The sequence below is a fragment of the Pteropus medius genome, unplaced genomic scaffold (assembly GCF_902729225.1).
Source record: "Pteropus medius unplaced genomic scaffold, Ma_sr-lr_union100, whole genome shotgun sequence".
NCBI classification, from domain to species: Eukaryota; Metazoa; Chordata; class Mammalia; order Chiroptera; family Pteropodidae; genus Pteropus; species Pteropus medius.
The window spans coordinates 2,744,673-2,759,105 of record NW_024350927.1 but is presented as its reverse complement, the minus strand read 5'-3'; the positions used below and the strand labels follow the sequence as shown (position 1 = coordinate 2,759,105).

The following is a 14,433-nucleotide window of genomic DNA, read 5'->3' as shown; positions in this document are numbered from 1 at the left end:
TCGGGGAGGCTGGCAGCCAGCCGGAAAGCTTCTCTCGTGATAACAGAACATGGGGGGAGACTTCTCTTGCAGGGGAGACCCTAAGAACGACTTCCCAAATGTGGGTGCTCCTCAGCGTTAGAATGGGTTAGCAAGAATGAAAAAGGAACGTTTGGATATATAGTTTTAAATCATACAGTAGTTGTCGCTGGATAACAGTGTTTGCCTTCCCCGAGCCTCTGCTGGGCATCTTCCTCCTCAGTCTGTAAAATTAGGAAATGCCCGCCAGGCATCTACCTGGGAGGGGAGTGCAGAGCAGGGTAGGGCGCTGCCAACTCCACAAAATCAACTCCCTGACAACTGGGGAGATTCCCAGTGCTGTGAGGTGTGAGGGGCTGGCAGGAAGGAGGGTGCCCCACATTTTGGGGGGTTACGGGCAGCTTCCAGGTGGCCAGAGACAGTCACCCAGAGCAGAAGCTTAGGTCCTTGCTAGGCAGTGGCACCAAAAACGAGGGGAAAGGAAAGTATGTGTTGTTTTTTTTTTAAGCATCAAGGAATTATCGATGGTAAACACAGAGCTCTGTTGGACTTTATGTACCTTATGATTTAACGTATGTTAAGGGACATGGGGATGGGAGCGCCGTCAGCTCTTCAGCTCAGGGCCTCCAAAGGGCCCGCTTGGCCCCGGGGTCAGCGGTGTTGTATGCTAGTGGCGGGGCCCACCTGGGGTCCCTCCGTCACCCCAGCAGCCACACAGCTAATGACTCAATGCTGTTTGACCCGTGTTGTCTGGGCTGGTTGGCCCACGTGCCAAGGCCTGTCTTTCGAACATGTTTCGTGGGAGTTGTGACTGAGCACTCCGGCAGAGCATCTCCATCCAACCCAGTGCTGTTATCGGCGCCACAGAACGTCACTTTTTTCACATTTACAATGAAGTGTTTTAAAAAAGAAGAATTCGGCTTTGGGCTTGCAAAGTGCTGATGGGGGCTCCCCTGCCTCTGCGCAAGGGCAGGGAGTTTGGACCGTGGTTGGCTGCCCAAGCAGGGCTGATCTGAGAACAGAGGGGCCTGGGGTGGAAGGATGGGGTGCTGGGAGCCGCCACATGGCATACTCATTGGCATCTAGTGGCCAAGGATGCTGCTCAACATCCTGCAGTGCACAGGACGGTCCCCATGACAGAGAATTATCCAGCCCAAATGTCATTCAGTAGTGCCAAGGTCACGAGGCCCTGCCATACAGATGCAATCAAAAAACCACAAGCAGCCTGATGTGGCCGAAAGGCGGTGGGGTTGGCAGAAGGTGAGCCCGGAACGGGAGGCCTGCTCCCTCCCTCCCTCCTTTTCTATCTGCCTTCTCTTAACCAAAATGGATCACACCCCTTCTGTTCCAGGCAGCCGTGGGCTGGAGCTGGCTCGTCCACACACATGAACTGAGTCTTATGTCCATGTCCAGTGGCCTCACTGAAATCGGCCATGGAGGGTGCATTTATACCACAGAAACAGGCAAACAAATGCCACCAACCAAAGCAGATTTTTAAAATCTGAGAGCCGGTTGTTAAACATTTACCAGCCCAGCACTGACTTAGGCCTTGCTAGGTATCTGAGATACCTACACAGCAAACACAGGCCCGGTCCCTGTCCCCATGAAATTTGCAGGGTAGTGGGAGGCACAGACACTAATCAAATAACTACACAACTCTTTATTAATTCTCAGCCTTGGGAAGCACAGTTAAGGAATGTATCTGGATTGGTGGCGCGCGTGTGAGCATGTGAGCGTGGGCTAGAGGGCGTGTGCCACCACGAATGGCATTGAGCATCACCATGAACCAGGCCTGGCTAATAAGGAGACGGATAGACTTGACCACTGACCTAGGGGCTCCCTTTGTGGCAGAGCAGATAGACAAACCCATGTCCTGGCAGTGTCCGCAGAACGTGAAGAGTGCTGGGTGCACAGTGCACATAGCCGGAGGGCTGTCTGCTGGGGTGGTGTGGCGGGAGGCAGACCCTGAAGGGCCTCCCTCCACAAAACCACTACATCTGGAATAGAACATACTTTTTCATGCATTGCTGGCCTCACCTAAAGTAAGGGAACTCCCCAAGTCACCCCCACTCCAAAACCAAAAAGCTGTGGGCTGACACCAGAACAGGAGTAATAACCAAACGCAAAGACGGGGGTCTGTCCCGGGGACAGACACTGACATCAGGACCGTTAACAGGGGAGGAAGCCTTGGGGTGTGACAAAGTGAAGGAACAGAACCTGAGACCCAGCTCGTTCTCCCGGGGACAATGAAGTGGTCCCTCCTCTCAGGTGTCATCCTTACTTCCTACCTGCCCCCTCCCCAGCAGAGGCCATGTAAACCCTCTCTAGAGGAAAGCATCTATTTATTTAGACCCTGGAGATTCCCATAAGATAAAATATGAGTTTAGTATGCATTCGGGTCGGCAGAAGCAAACAGCAAATTTAGACCCTCCAAGGCCTTTCAGACACAGTAGTTATCAATACCAAATACAAGATAATATGTATGCAATATTTAAGAAAACTTAAGATGAAATCATAGACATAAGCAAACAAGAGAGAGGATCTAAAAAGACCGAGCGAACTTTAAAAATGACCAAATAGAAATTTTAGAAATAAATAAATAGAAATAGATAGATAGATAGAGCTGGTAGTGTTTAAAAAAAAAAAAATCAAAGGATGGGTTAAACAGCAGACTAAATAGTTGAGGAGAAAATTTTAAAACTGGAAAATAGGTCCAAGGAAATTACCCAGAATGTAATGCAGAGAGGTAAGTTAATGAAAACGAAGAAGGAGAAATTAGAGTTTTCTGGTCCACTGCAAGAGCCACCAGCCGCATATGGCAATGAAAGCTTACATCTGAATTAATCAACATTAAATAAAATTTAAAACTCAATTCCTCCGGTGTCCCAGCCACGTTTTAAATGTTCATAGCCACCTGTGGCTAACAGCTTTCATATTGCACGGTGTAAATTACACATTTCCATCATCACAGAAAGTTCATTGGACAGCACTAGGTTACAAGACAGGAAAGGTAGAAAAATCCAATCCCAGAAGGAAGCAAAGAGACAATGGAGAAGAGGCTTCATTTTAAGAGCTAGTGGTCGAGAATATTCCAAAAATGAACCCACAGATACAGGAAGCACAATTTATATCAACCAGAATAAATATAAAGGAATCTACATCTAGCCACATCATAATGAAACTGCAGAACACAAAAGGCAAAGAGAAAATCTTGAAAGCGGCTAACAGAAGAACAATTAGACTGACAGCTGATTTCTCTTTAGCAAATAAGACAGAAGACAGCAGAGCAATGTCTTCAAAGGACTGGCAGAAAATAACCATCAAACTAAAACCGCGTACCAGCAAAACTCTTTGAAGAGCAAAGGTGAAATATAGGCTTTTTTCAGATAAACAGAAGTTTTAAGAGCTCACCACCAAAATACTCTTAATCAGAGGAACTTTTTAATTATGTTCTTCGGGATTAAGAAAAATTATCCTAGACGGTTTAAGACACAAGACAAAATGAAGAACAAAGAAATTGGTAAACGATGTAGATAAATTATTTTAAGCAAATATTATCGGTATAAAATATTCATGAGGACAATGTCTAAATTTTTTTTTTTTTAAGAGGACAGAATTCAAGTACTAGATATGGTAGGGTGTAAGCCAGAAGGAGAGGGTATTGAGATATCGATCAACGCTAAGTTTTGTTAGACCAAATATGTCAGGTGAGTTTTCAAGGGTAATCATTAAAGAGTGTCTCTAGACAGGGAAGATAGAAAAGATAGACAGTCCAATCCTGGAAGGAAGCAAAGAGGCGAGGGAAAAGAGATGATATTTTAAGGAATAATGGTCAAGGATATTCCGAACACGAACCCACCGATACAGAAAGCACAGCTTATATCAATCAACCCGAATAAATAAAAAGAAATCCACATCCAGCACGCACCTGAATCTCCTGGGGAAGAGGGGCTTGTTAAACACAGATTGCTGGGCCCGACCCCTAGAGTTTGCTTCAGATCTGGGCTGGGCTCCTGGAATTTCCATTTCTCACAGCTTCCCAGGTGTGGCTGATGCTCCTGGCTCAGAATCACACCTGGAGAACCACTGAACCAAAAAGAGACATCAGGTGCTTAGACTCCAAACCAACTGAGGGGGAAAAAAAATCAAATGAGAAAACAAACAAACAAAATCTTCCATCCAGACCAACTCTGTCCAGTAAAAATATAATGTAGGCCGCATATATAATTTTAGATTTTTTAGGGGCCACATTGAAAAGTAAAAAAAACAGGTGAAATGAATTTTAATAATGCATTTTATTTAACCCAATATACCCAAAATATCATTTCAATACGTGATCAATGTAAATGTTAGTAATGAGATAGTTTACTTCTTTTGTGCAAAGTCTTCAAAATCCAGGGCTTTTTATACCGTCGGCACTTCTGAATATGGACCAGCCGCATGAGGCTTGCAGCTACCACACTGGACAGAGGAGGTCTAGACTGTGAGTGACATGAGCCAGCAGAGGCCCGAGGCCCGTCGCAGTCTTGAGCACCCACTGCATGCCAGACACCAGGCTGAGTATTTTATATGCCTCATAATCATCTCAGTTAGTCCTCACGTAGACCTGTGAGATGAGGCGTAATTACCACCCATTTGACAGATGGGGAAAGCAAGGCCGAGAAAGTGTAAATCGCTTTCCGTCCCCCACGGTCATCTGGCTGGTGAGCAGCAGAGTGACATTCACCCCAGGTCTCTCTTATTCCAATGCCAACCTCAGTGCCTCAAGGTTTCTGTAAAGGATTTTCTTTAACAAGCCAGATAATAAATATGAGTCATTCCCACTGTCAGGGCCGAGACAGAGGAGAAATAAAAGCCAGGATTGATGGAAACTCAGACATATAATCTGGCACCATTATGCCTGCATTTGGGAAATTGCCTTTAATTAACAGTTTTTGACCCCAAAGGCTACCCCTCTTCTCAGCCCTACTGCAGCGTCATCTCCCTGGAGTTCAGTCCTGGGCAGTGGGGTGAAGGAGGTGGGGGTGGTGAGGAGTTGTCTTTTCTCAGAAACCAAAATGTGTGGTTTGCTCATGTGACCTCGGCTTGGCCTCCGGCATTCCTCCAGCCTGGAGTCCATAAATAACCTGAATTGAAAAGCCAGCTCCCACTCACAGGCCGGAGGCCTATTAGCCACAGAATAACCCGCACACTCACAAAGACACACGATGCTCAGGAAAACACTCACACAGGAAGTTTGCTTTTTGGGGGGCGGGGGGTCTCTCCACTTATCTGTTGTTCCCTCTACCCTGCACTCACTTCTCTCCTTGTATCTTTTTGTATTTGTTGTTCTGCGGCTGGCTCTCTCTTCTGAGTCTCACTCTGAGGCAGCCTCTCTCTGCCCTCTCTCTCTCTCTGCCCCTCCCTCCTGCCCTCTCCCACCCCTCCCACCCCCACCTGCCTCTCTCTCTCTCTCTCTCTCTGATTCCTGCTGCCCATCTTCTCCTGCCTTTCCCCCTCCCAGGCCCCTTTGGCTCCCCTGACTTGGGGAGACATAGCCAGGTGGTGCAAACACACCTACCGCCCACGTTGGCACAGAACACACAAACCCCCCCTCACCTCACAGACAGCCCCATCAGTCTTACCTGGCCCAGGCCGGACTCAAGCTGGGACAATGAGTTCCTGCCCAGGTGGGACTGACAACAGGTGGGAATGGGTTCCCTCCCTAAACACCTGAGCTAAATTCAAGCCATGTTTCATCCCAGAAACGCAATGGGACTGAGGCAACCACGGCTGAATTCTAGGTGTAGCCAAAAGTGCCCAAGCCCCAGGGGAGGCACCCTTGGCCGAGCGCCTACTATGGCTTCACATTCAGAATTTATAATAGTCCTATTAACCTAGGAAGTAGATGCTATTATACCCATTTTATAGATGGGAAAACTGAGGCTTTGAGCCGTAAAGAAATTTACCGAAAGCCAAGGTCTGTTCAACTTCGATACCTGGTCTCTTCCCACAGGCCTGGTCCAGATGGATGGCAGGAGCTGTGTCTTGGAATTCTAGGTAACCAGATTCGGCCACACATTGTCTCACACCTCCCCAGAAGCTTGTAACACGGTCAGGACTCAGAGGCAGGAACCACACGGAGGCTCTCAGCTCCCTCTGACTCAGGGAGAACACCTGTTTGTCTGCCAGTGGTCAACACCTGTAAAAGACTCCCCTGCAAGCCAAGCCTGTCCCCGGGAGCCCAGCACCAGCAGGTGGGGACACCTAGGCTGGGTCTGTGGCCCCCCTTAGCCCGGCAGTTCTCTCACCACGAAGAACTTGGAGCCCCCGGGTGGGGCTACAGAGGCAGCTGCTGTTTCCACATTCCCGAGCACTAAGGCAACACGTGGGCCAATGCTGGTGACTTGCACTGTCCCTGAGTCCCCTGGGCAACTCGGTCGAGGAGGCAGGTGTCAGGAAGCAGCTTCACGCCGGCTTTACAGAAGTGGAAACTGAGACACAAGTGTTATGCCTACAGCGCCTTACTGGACCGTGGGTGGCTTCTTCCAGGCCAGGCAGCCGTGGCCTCTGAAGGACTCGGAGCTGGGCAGTTAGATGCCCCCAGGTGTTGGCAAGAACTGTTTCGGTGGAACTGGGGTGAGGGAGAAGTATGTGGTCGCCAAGCTGATGCCGCCTTTTTTTTAAAGAGTTGTTCAAAGAGTTTAAATGGAGGGAGGTCAAGGAACCATAGGAGGAGGCTTGGTAACTTGAAAAAGTAAGATTTCCAGGCTGCGGGTTCTTTTTCATTTTCAATTTCAAAGGTAATATAGTCAATAAACAAAATTTAGGAAACAGGAAAGTATGCAGACACAAATACTCTCGAGCACTTACACATGCACATTCACACACACACAGTCGCACACACTCGCACACACTCACTCATGCACAATTACCCATCACTCCTTTCCAGTGGAAAGACTTTCAACATTTATCCATCTAGTATTTTATATATATAAATTTATGCATATATAAATTTATATATATACATAAATTTATATATACAATTATAATTATACATATAATTATAATTATACATATAATTATAATTGTATATAATTATACAATTATATAATTATAACTGCCCAGCTCCGAGTCCTTCAGAGGCCACAGCTACCTGGCCTGGATAAATGTTGAAAGACTTTCAACATTTATCCATCTAGTATTTTGTATATATAAATTTATGCATATATAAATATATATATGTACATAAATTTATATATACATGTATACAATTATAATTATACATATATATGTAATTTTTAAAAATACAGTTGGGATCAATTGCACCTGCTGTCTTGTAGAGTGCTTTTTCTCTAGGCAATAGATTGTGACCATTTTCTCCTGTAACAGATTTCTTAACGGCATATTTTCTAACATGTGAACGGAGCATTCCTCCTTCAGATAAACTCCCATCAATAACTGTTTATACGAGTCTCTATTTTTAAATTTTTCCAATTTTTATTATAAATGTATACCTGTTTATTTCTGGAACTTTGATAATATACAAAGGCATATAGCAAAGGAGAAATAACTTCATTTTTCCTGGCTCCCCGACTCCGTAACTGTTAACATCTGTGTGGATTTCATACCCATTGTTTTAACTATGCGCCAATTTGACAGATAAGGATTTTCTCCATCATTATGATTTACGATATGCAATATTGGTCGGTCCTTTCTAATCAGGCTTATTTTTTAATAGTGGTCATTTCTCATGGCATTGAGTTTGACGGGTTTTTATTTAACCTTGCTTTAGACAAAGGGGTTCTTTTCCCGCCTCGGTGGAGTCTATGCAACTTTAACTTGGCACGTTTATCAGGTGCTGATGCAGGTGACCACAGACTGAAGAATAAGTTTGGGAAATCCTGGTGGGTAGACCTTTTTTGTCTGGGAGGGCCCCTGCAGAAACAGACTTCAGTAAGTTAAGGAATAGATCTGGGGCTCCATTTATCCTAAGACAATAAATCACCGAGCTGCCCAATGATGACGGCTACTGCATTGTTTGTGAAAAATGAGGAACGACCCTCGCCCGTCAGCAGGAGGTGAGCGAAATAAATTACGGAGCGTGCACTCGATGAGTCCTGTGCAGTCGAAAGATATTACGGGTCTCTCCGGAGATGGAAGGGTGTCCTCCGTAGTGTAAATGACAAGAGCGTATTCCCAAATGGAGCACGTGGTGCGGTGTGTGGGTCTGTGTGTGTTTGCAGCGTGGGCATTTGTGTATCCCAAAGAATATTTAGCTAAATACTAACAGCTGCTGTTTCCGAGTGTGTGGGATTTGGGGTGATTTTCACTTTCTGTTTTATTTTTACTCTTTTCTGAATGAAGTTTTCAGCATTCTTTTCTTTATATGGGGGGGCATAGATTACTTTTGTAATGGAGGAGAGGTGACAAAATGAAGCAAAAGCCATATCTATTTTAAAAAGAAGAAGTGCATGGCGTGGGGAGGCAAGCCTGCACCCCGAGAGCGCAGATTCGGGGTCGCAGTCTGCCCACCCCTCTCCATAGCACGGCCCTGTGCGCTTGTGTGTTGCAGACTCGGACAGTCAGTGCAGCCCCACGAGGCAGAGCCTCAGCCTGTCGGAGGGCGAGGAGCAGGTGGACCGGCTGCAGCAGGTGGAGCTGGTCAGGACCACCCCCATGTCCCACTGGAAGGCCGGCACCGTGCAGGCCTGGCTGGAGGTGGTCATGGCCATGCCCATGTACGTCAAGGCCTGTGCGGAGAACGTGAAGAGTGGGAAGGTAGGGCACCTCTGGGACCCCGGTGGGAAGGCCCCCCTCGCCCTCCCATCAGCTCTACCAACCCCCAATCCTCCGTGTTAGGGGAGATGTCATCTAAGAGCCAGCTGACCTGGTTCAGGCTCCAGTGTTCCCAGTGAGTCATCGTGTCTCCCCAGCAAGGCACATAGCCCTTCTGAGCCTCAGCGTCCTCATCTTTAAGATGGAACTAGCCTTCTTTTACCTGGCTGAAGGGAGGCAGGACTCGACTAGAGGCTCTTCGGCCTAGATGGTGACCCACTCACCCCCTGGAGCCCCAGCCTGAGGCAGCTGCTGAGATGCCCAGGTGCTCTGCCCTGACCGTGTGGAAGGCAGACAGGGAGACGGAGAGAGGCAGCCCCCACCAGCAGGCCCCTCTGTGGCTTGCCTCTCAGCGGTCCTGGGAGGGCTTGGGTCCCCCAAACCTCCCTTCCTGGGGAACAGGTGCTGCTGAGTCTGAGCGATGAGGACCTGGAGCTGGGCCTGGGCGTGTGCAGCTCCCTGCACCGGCGCAAGCTGCGGCTGGCCATCGAGGACTACCGGGACGCCGAGGCGGGCAGGAGGTGAGCCCGCACTCCTGGGAACCCCGCCTGGCCGGGGCCGCCAAGGAGAGGAAGGGAAGTTCCCTCGAGACCTCCGATCGCACGGGCGGGGTGGACAGGTGCCATAGCCTGGGCCGGGGGTGAGGAATGAATGAAGGGGGTGTGAATAATATGGTCCTGGATGCCACTGGCCAGGAGACCCAGGCACACCCCAGGCCCGCTCTGGGCCAGCCTGCCCATAGAAGCATGGAGAACAGGGAATGAGTGAGGCCCCAAATGCCCATGATCCCCCCCACATAGAAGACGGGGAACCTCACGTGCCCCCAGGATTCCTCTATCTCCAAGGGTGGGCCAGCCCGAGAGGACTTGGAAATTGAGCCGAGATGTCTGTTCTGCCGACTTGCACCTGCAACCCCAGCTCTTAGCATTCCAGGGCAAGGGAAGACAGCATAAGGCAGGGAGAAGCAGAATGGGAAGGAGAATGGACATGATCAGACCGGGTGGAAGGGGCCTTCTTTTAGCAAGCACACCAAGAATTGGCCAGAGGTCCCTCCCATCAGGTGTGTCCCCCTCGAGGCCACTCTGCCCCCATTGCTTGTACCATCCCCCACTCCGGCCTACCTCCTGCCTGCCTTTCCCCTGACCTTTTGTGGGCAAGACTTGTTGGGGGGCCCTCATTCACCAAGCAGCTCCAGGGAAGAGGAAAGGGCCCCCCCGCCCCAAGTGCTCAGAGTCTGGAGGGGAAAGAAGGAACAAGCTAGTAAATCTGACACTTGTGTTTTGCATAATTATCTCCTTCACTGGTTTCCTCATCATTTCTGTGCAGTTAATTAATCAGACCTGGTGGCGTGTGCTGCTATTTGCAGAAGCAGCTTTGTGGATTCAAAAAAGAGGGAGCTCGGGTGGGAAATCGAGCTGGTTTGAAAACAGGAGAACCAGATCTATGTGCGTCCTGGACAGGGTCCTTGGCGTCATTCCGAGGTGGCAGGAAGTAAATGAGAAGAGACTGGATCAGAAACACAGGTAGCAACCGAAAGCGAGCAAAGCGAGGAGGTGCCGAGCATCAGGACCTTGCCTGTCCCATGACGGGGCTGGCGGTGAGGGATGGAGTAGGGTGAAACCAGCAGGGGGAGGGGAGCGGCACCCCGCTGAAAGCCCCCTCCTGTGGGTCCCACCGCACCTCATGCTCACCACCCACTCCTGACCTGTGCCCTCCCGGGAATCCCCCAAAGGGCTCACCACCCTCGGTCACCAGACCTGGAACCCCTCCCACCCCGGTTCCCACTGCCCAACACTCTCGGTAAGTGTTGCCTGTGTTCACCGAACAGGGTGGGGCTGCCTGCCCCACCTCTCAGAAACGTGGGATCTCTGCCCAAGTTCTCCCCAAACCCTGCAGACCCTGAGACCCTCCAGGAGCAAAGATTCTACGGGGTGGATTCAAATCAGCAGCCAGATGCGAAAGACTTTCTAAAAATTTTGAGAGCTGGAAGCAGGTCTGGAAGGGTCATGTGCTCAGCATGGGGCACTCACAGGGCTTCCTCCAGAAGGAGGGGCCTTAATTCGAGGGGTCCATTCCCTGTGGAAATCGGGCCTGTCTCTAACTGGCCCTGTGACCTTGCCCTTGCTGGGACTCAGTTTCTCCACCTAGGAAGTGAAGGACGGTGAATTAGGACAGCAGTTATTTAACTTGTAGATCATGGCCCCTTGGAGAGTCTAATAAAAATTTCTGACAATTTCCCCAGAAGAAATCTTCAAAACTTCATAAGTTTGCATTCTGGGACCCTCTGACCCACCCAAAAAAAATTTAGGAGTACATGGACTGTAGGGTAAGAACCCCAGTGGGGTCATCATCAAGAACACATCCCGTGTCACTTTGGGTGTGACATGGCCCTCTCTGGGCCAAGTTCCCCGTACTATAAAACACCGACAACAAAATCCACCAACACTTGCCCAACCATCACCTGTGACTTTATGGACATGATTTTATTCAACCATCAAAACATCAATGCAGGATAGACATTCTCACCCCCATTTTAAAGACGGAGAAAGTGAGCCCCAGAGAAGTCATGGACACAGAGTCACACTATAAGACATCGAACTTTGAAGTCAATTCACTTCCCACGATCCCATGTCGCCTTTGTGTTAAAAACAACAGTAAAGTTTCAAAAAAAAAAATGTACTATTTCTGGAACACCCGATGCATCTCAGACCCTATGCGAAAGGTTTTCCCTTTGCTTACTTCTTTTGGTCTTCGCATCTCCAGGAGGCGAGCGTGATTGGCCCCATTTTACAGATGAGGAAACTGGGGTGCAGAGGTGCAAGGTCTCGGAGCTAGCACGGCCTCGCCTATGTTGAATAACAACCTAGATGATATCTACATCTATGGCTGAACTTGGACTTCATGGTCTAACCTACCCCAGTTTAGGGAGGGGACAGTGTCAAATTTTGTAAAATGTCTGAATTACTTTCAAGGTCATGCATTTTATTCGACTTGGGTGCTTACAATAACTCAGACCAACAGCTGGGAGAGTATTGCCAAGCTAAGGCCCCATGGGGACAGCTTTAATGAAAAGAGAGCCGCTTGGAAGGGCAGGAGTGTATTAATTGTCGGCGTGCAGCTAGATATTGCTGATTATAAATGGGCCTCTCTCCAGCCGGGTAAGCGAGGTGCCCCTCCCACCCCTTCACCCCACGTCCAACTGTACCACTAATTTGCTGAGCAAACCTTTCCTTCAGGCCAGAAAGGAGTCATTCTGGTTCCCAGCAGTGACAACCCTGGACCAGTGGCGTCCGATTCAGGGGGCTGTGAGCTCTGATTCCTGCCCAGGAGAGAGAGCAATGATAGCTGGGCCTGGGAAGGGTCCCCCTGAAGTGACAAAGTTGGAGCAGGTGCTAGAGGGGCTGGAAGGGGGTCTCCCCTGGGAGGGGGTCTCTCCAGGTGCTCTTCATTCCAGAAAGGAGCTGGTCTTGAGCCAGAAGGTCCCAGTTCAGGGACTCAGGCTGGGTAGAGCCAGTGTCCCACTCACCAGCCCTGCTCTGTCTCCCAAGCATCGGATTATCGAACAGAAGCTGTTGAGCATTAACTCTGAGCCAGGTGGGGCCCCTGGGTGTTAGTAGACATGCCGCTCCTGGTCCTGCCCTCCAGGAGCTGACGGTCTAATGGGCAGCCGGCCAGGTAAGCAGCGATTATCTAGGTGACAGGTGCAGGAGTGGGACTCCAGGAGGCTCTGGGCTCAGAGAGGGTCCTGACCCAGCACGAGAGTTCTCGAAGGCATCAGGGAGAGCAATATCTCAGCAGTGTCTTGTGGGAGTTGAGCAGGTGAAGAGTGTGGGGGGCTGCAGAACAGGCCTAGGGACAGAGAGACCAGGAAGCCCTGGCCGCTGCAGGCAGACCCAGAGGTTCTGGGTGGCTAAGGGCCCGGAGGAGGGAGAGTGAAGCCTGGACCCCACCCTTCATTCCCATAGTCCTTCCAATGAAGCGTCTGCCATGTGCCAAGCACCAAGCGGGCTGTCTAGCAGAGAACCGAGTCCCTTTGCTCAGATCGATTGATTTTCAAGTTCCATGTGTGATTAGTGCTTTGAAGAAAATATTTAGCGGCACATGGCTCAGGCTGCGGGGAGCAGCTTCAGGCAACACAGTCAGACCAAGCCTCTGCACACTGAGACCTGGGGGTGAGGAACAGGGCTGGAAGGACATGGGTGCGGGGAGAGGCTTGGGGAGAGGGACCCCCACAGCCCCCAAGCCCGAGCTCAGTATGCGAGGGGACGATTAGACCTGACAAGGCTCCTCCAAGGACTTCCGATTTTATTCCTGGAAAAGGAAGCCACAGGGATGCTTTGCTTGTTTTATTTTATTTAAATCTACCCCTTGTTCTTTTTTTCCCTTTGACTGACTTAATTTTTCTTAGTTGAATGTTCTCACTCCTGGTTATAAACTATACTTGTTTTATGTTTTCATTGTTGCTCTAGGGTTACAATATACATACCTAGCTTACCAGTGTCTAGCTTCAAATATTACGCAACGTCGTGTACAGTATAAGATGGTTTCTTCTCTTGCCTTTGTGCTACTGTTTTCATATATATATAAATAACATGTTCCATTTTACACTGTCAGGATTCACCCATGTTGTAGCATTTTGCAGAATGTCCTTTCTTTATAAGGCTGAATAAGATCCCATTGCATGTATAGACCACATTTCACTTATCCATTCATCCGCTGATGGACACTCGGGTAGCTTCCACGTTTGGCTGTTGTGAATCACGCTGCTCTAAACATGGATGTACAAATACCTCTTCAAGACCCTACTTTCAATTCTTTTGGGTCTATTCTCAGACGTGGAATTGCAGGATCGTATAGTAATTCTATTTTTAATTTTTTGAAGGACCCCCATACCGTTTTCTCTAGCGACTGCACCCACAAAACAGTGCACGAGGGTTCCAATTTCTCCACATCCCCAACACGTGTTTTCTTTCTTTCTTTCTTTCTTTCTTTCTTTCTTTTTTTGATAATAGCCATTCTGATGGGCGCGAGATGGCATTTCATTGCATTTCCCTAATGATTAGTGATGTTGAGCATTTTATCATGTGCTCGTTGGATATTCTTGTATCTTCTTCGGAGAAATGTCTGTTCAAGTCCTTTGTCCGTTTATGAATTGGGTTATCTTTCTGTCGTCGCATTTTCAGAGTTCTCTTTTTGATTTCTCTGCGTAGTCCAAATTTCCACACGGTTATTATTTTCTTTCCTCTTGAAGAAATTTCTTTAACACTTCTTAGAGTTCATTCCTCTGATGATGGATTCTTTCAATTTTGCCCGTTAAAATAGTCTTTGTTTTCTCCCTCATTGTTTAAAGACTTTGCTTTTAGAACGGTTTTCGTTTCACAGCAAACAGAGGGGAAGAGCTTTTCCGTGTACCCCCGGCCCCCACACGTGCACGGCCTCCCCCGCAAGATGGAACGTTTGCTGCCATCAAACCTACACGGACACATCATCACCACGCAGAGTTCAGAGTTCACATGAGGGGTCCCTCTTGGTGTTGTAGGTACTGCAGGTTTGAACGAACGTGTCATGACATGTATCCACCTTCACAGCACCATACAG

The 14,433-nt window shown here is 48.7% G+C and overlaps 1 protein-coding gene across 1 annotated transcript; it reads left to right on the top strand.

Annotated features, from left to right (window-relative positions):
• Positions 1–8,394: 8,394 nt before the first annotated feature.
• On the top strand, positions 8,395–12,796 carry LOC120585792 (kazrin-like). The gene is made up of 3 exons (XM_039842162.1): positions 8,395–8,778; positions 9,238–9,356; positions 10,296–12,796. The coding sequence occupies exons 1-3, from the start codon at positions 8,677–8,679 to the stop codon at positions 10,360–10,362; spliced, it is 288 nt and encodes a 95-aa protein (XP_039698096.1). The 5' UTR covers positions 8,395–8,676; the 3' UTR covers positions 10,363–12,796.
• Positions 12,797–14,433: the final 1,637 nt, after the last annotated feature.

What these genes read in the sequence shown, in the direction of transcription:
- LOC120585792 (XM_039842162.1), top strand. Translation starts at nt 8,677, where the DNA reads ATGTCCCACTGGAAGGCCGGCACCGTGCAGGCCTGGCTGGAGGTGGTC. An exon ending in AGAACGTGAAGAGTGGGAAG is followed by an intron (nt 8,779 to 9,237) that starts GTAGGGCACCTC and finishes CCTGGGGAACAG; the next exon opens with GTGCTGCTGAGTCTGAGCGA. An exon ending in GACGCCGAGGCGGGCAGGAG is followed by an intron (nt 9,357 to 10,295) that starts GTGAGCCCGCAC and finishes CGTCCTGGACAG; the next exon opens with GGTCCTTGGCGTCATTCCGA.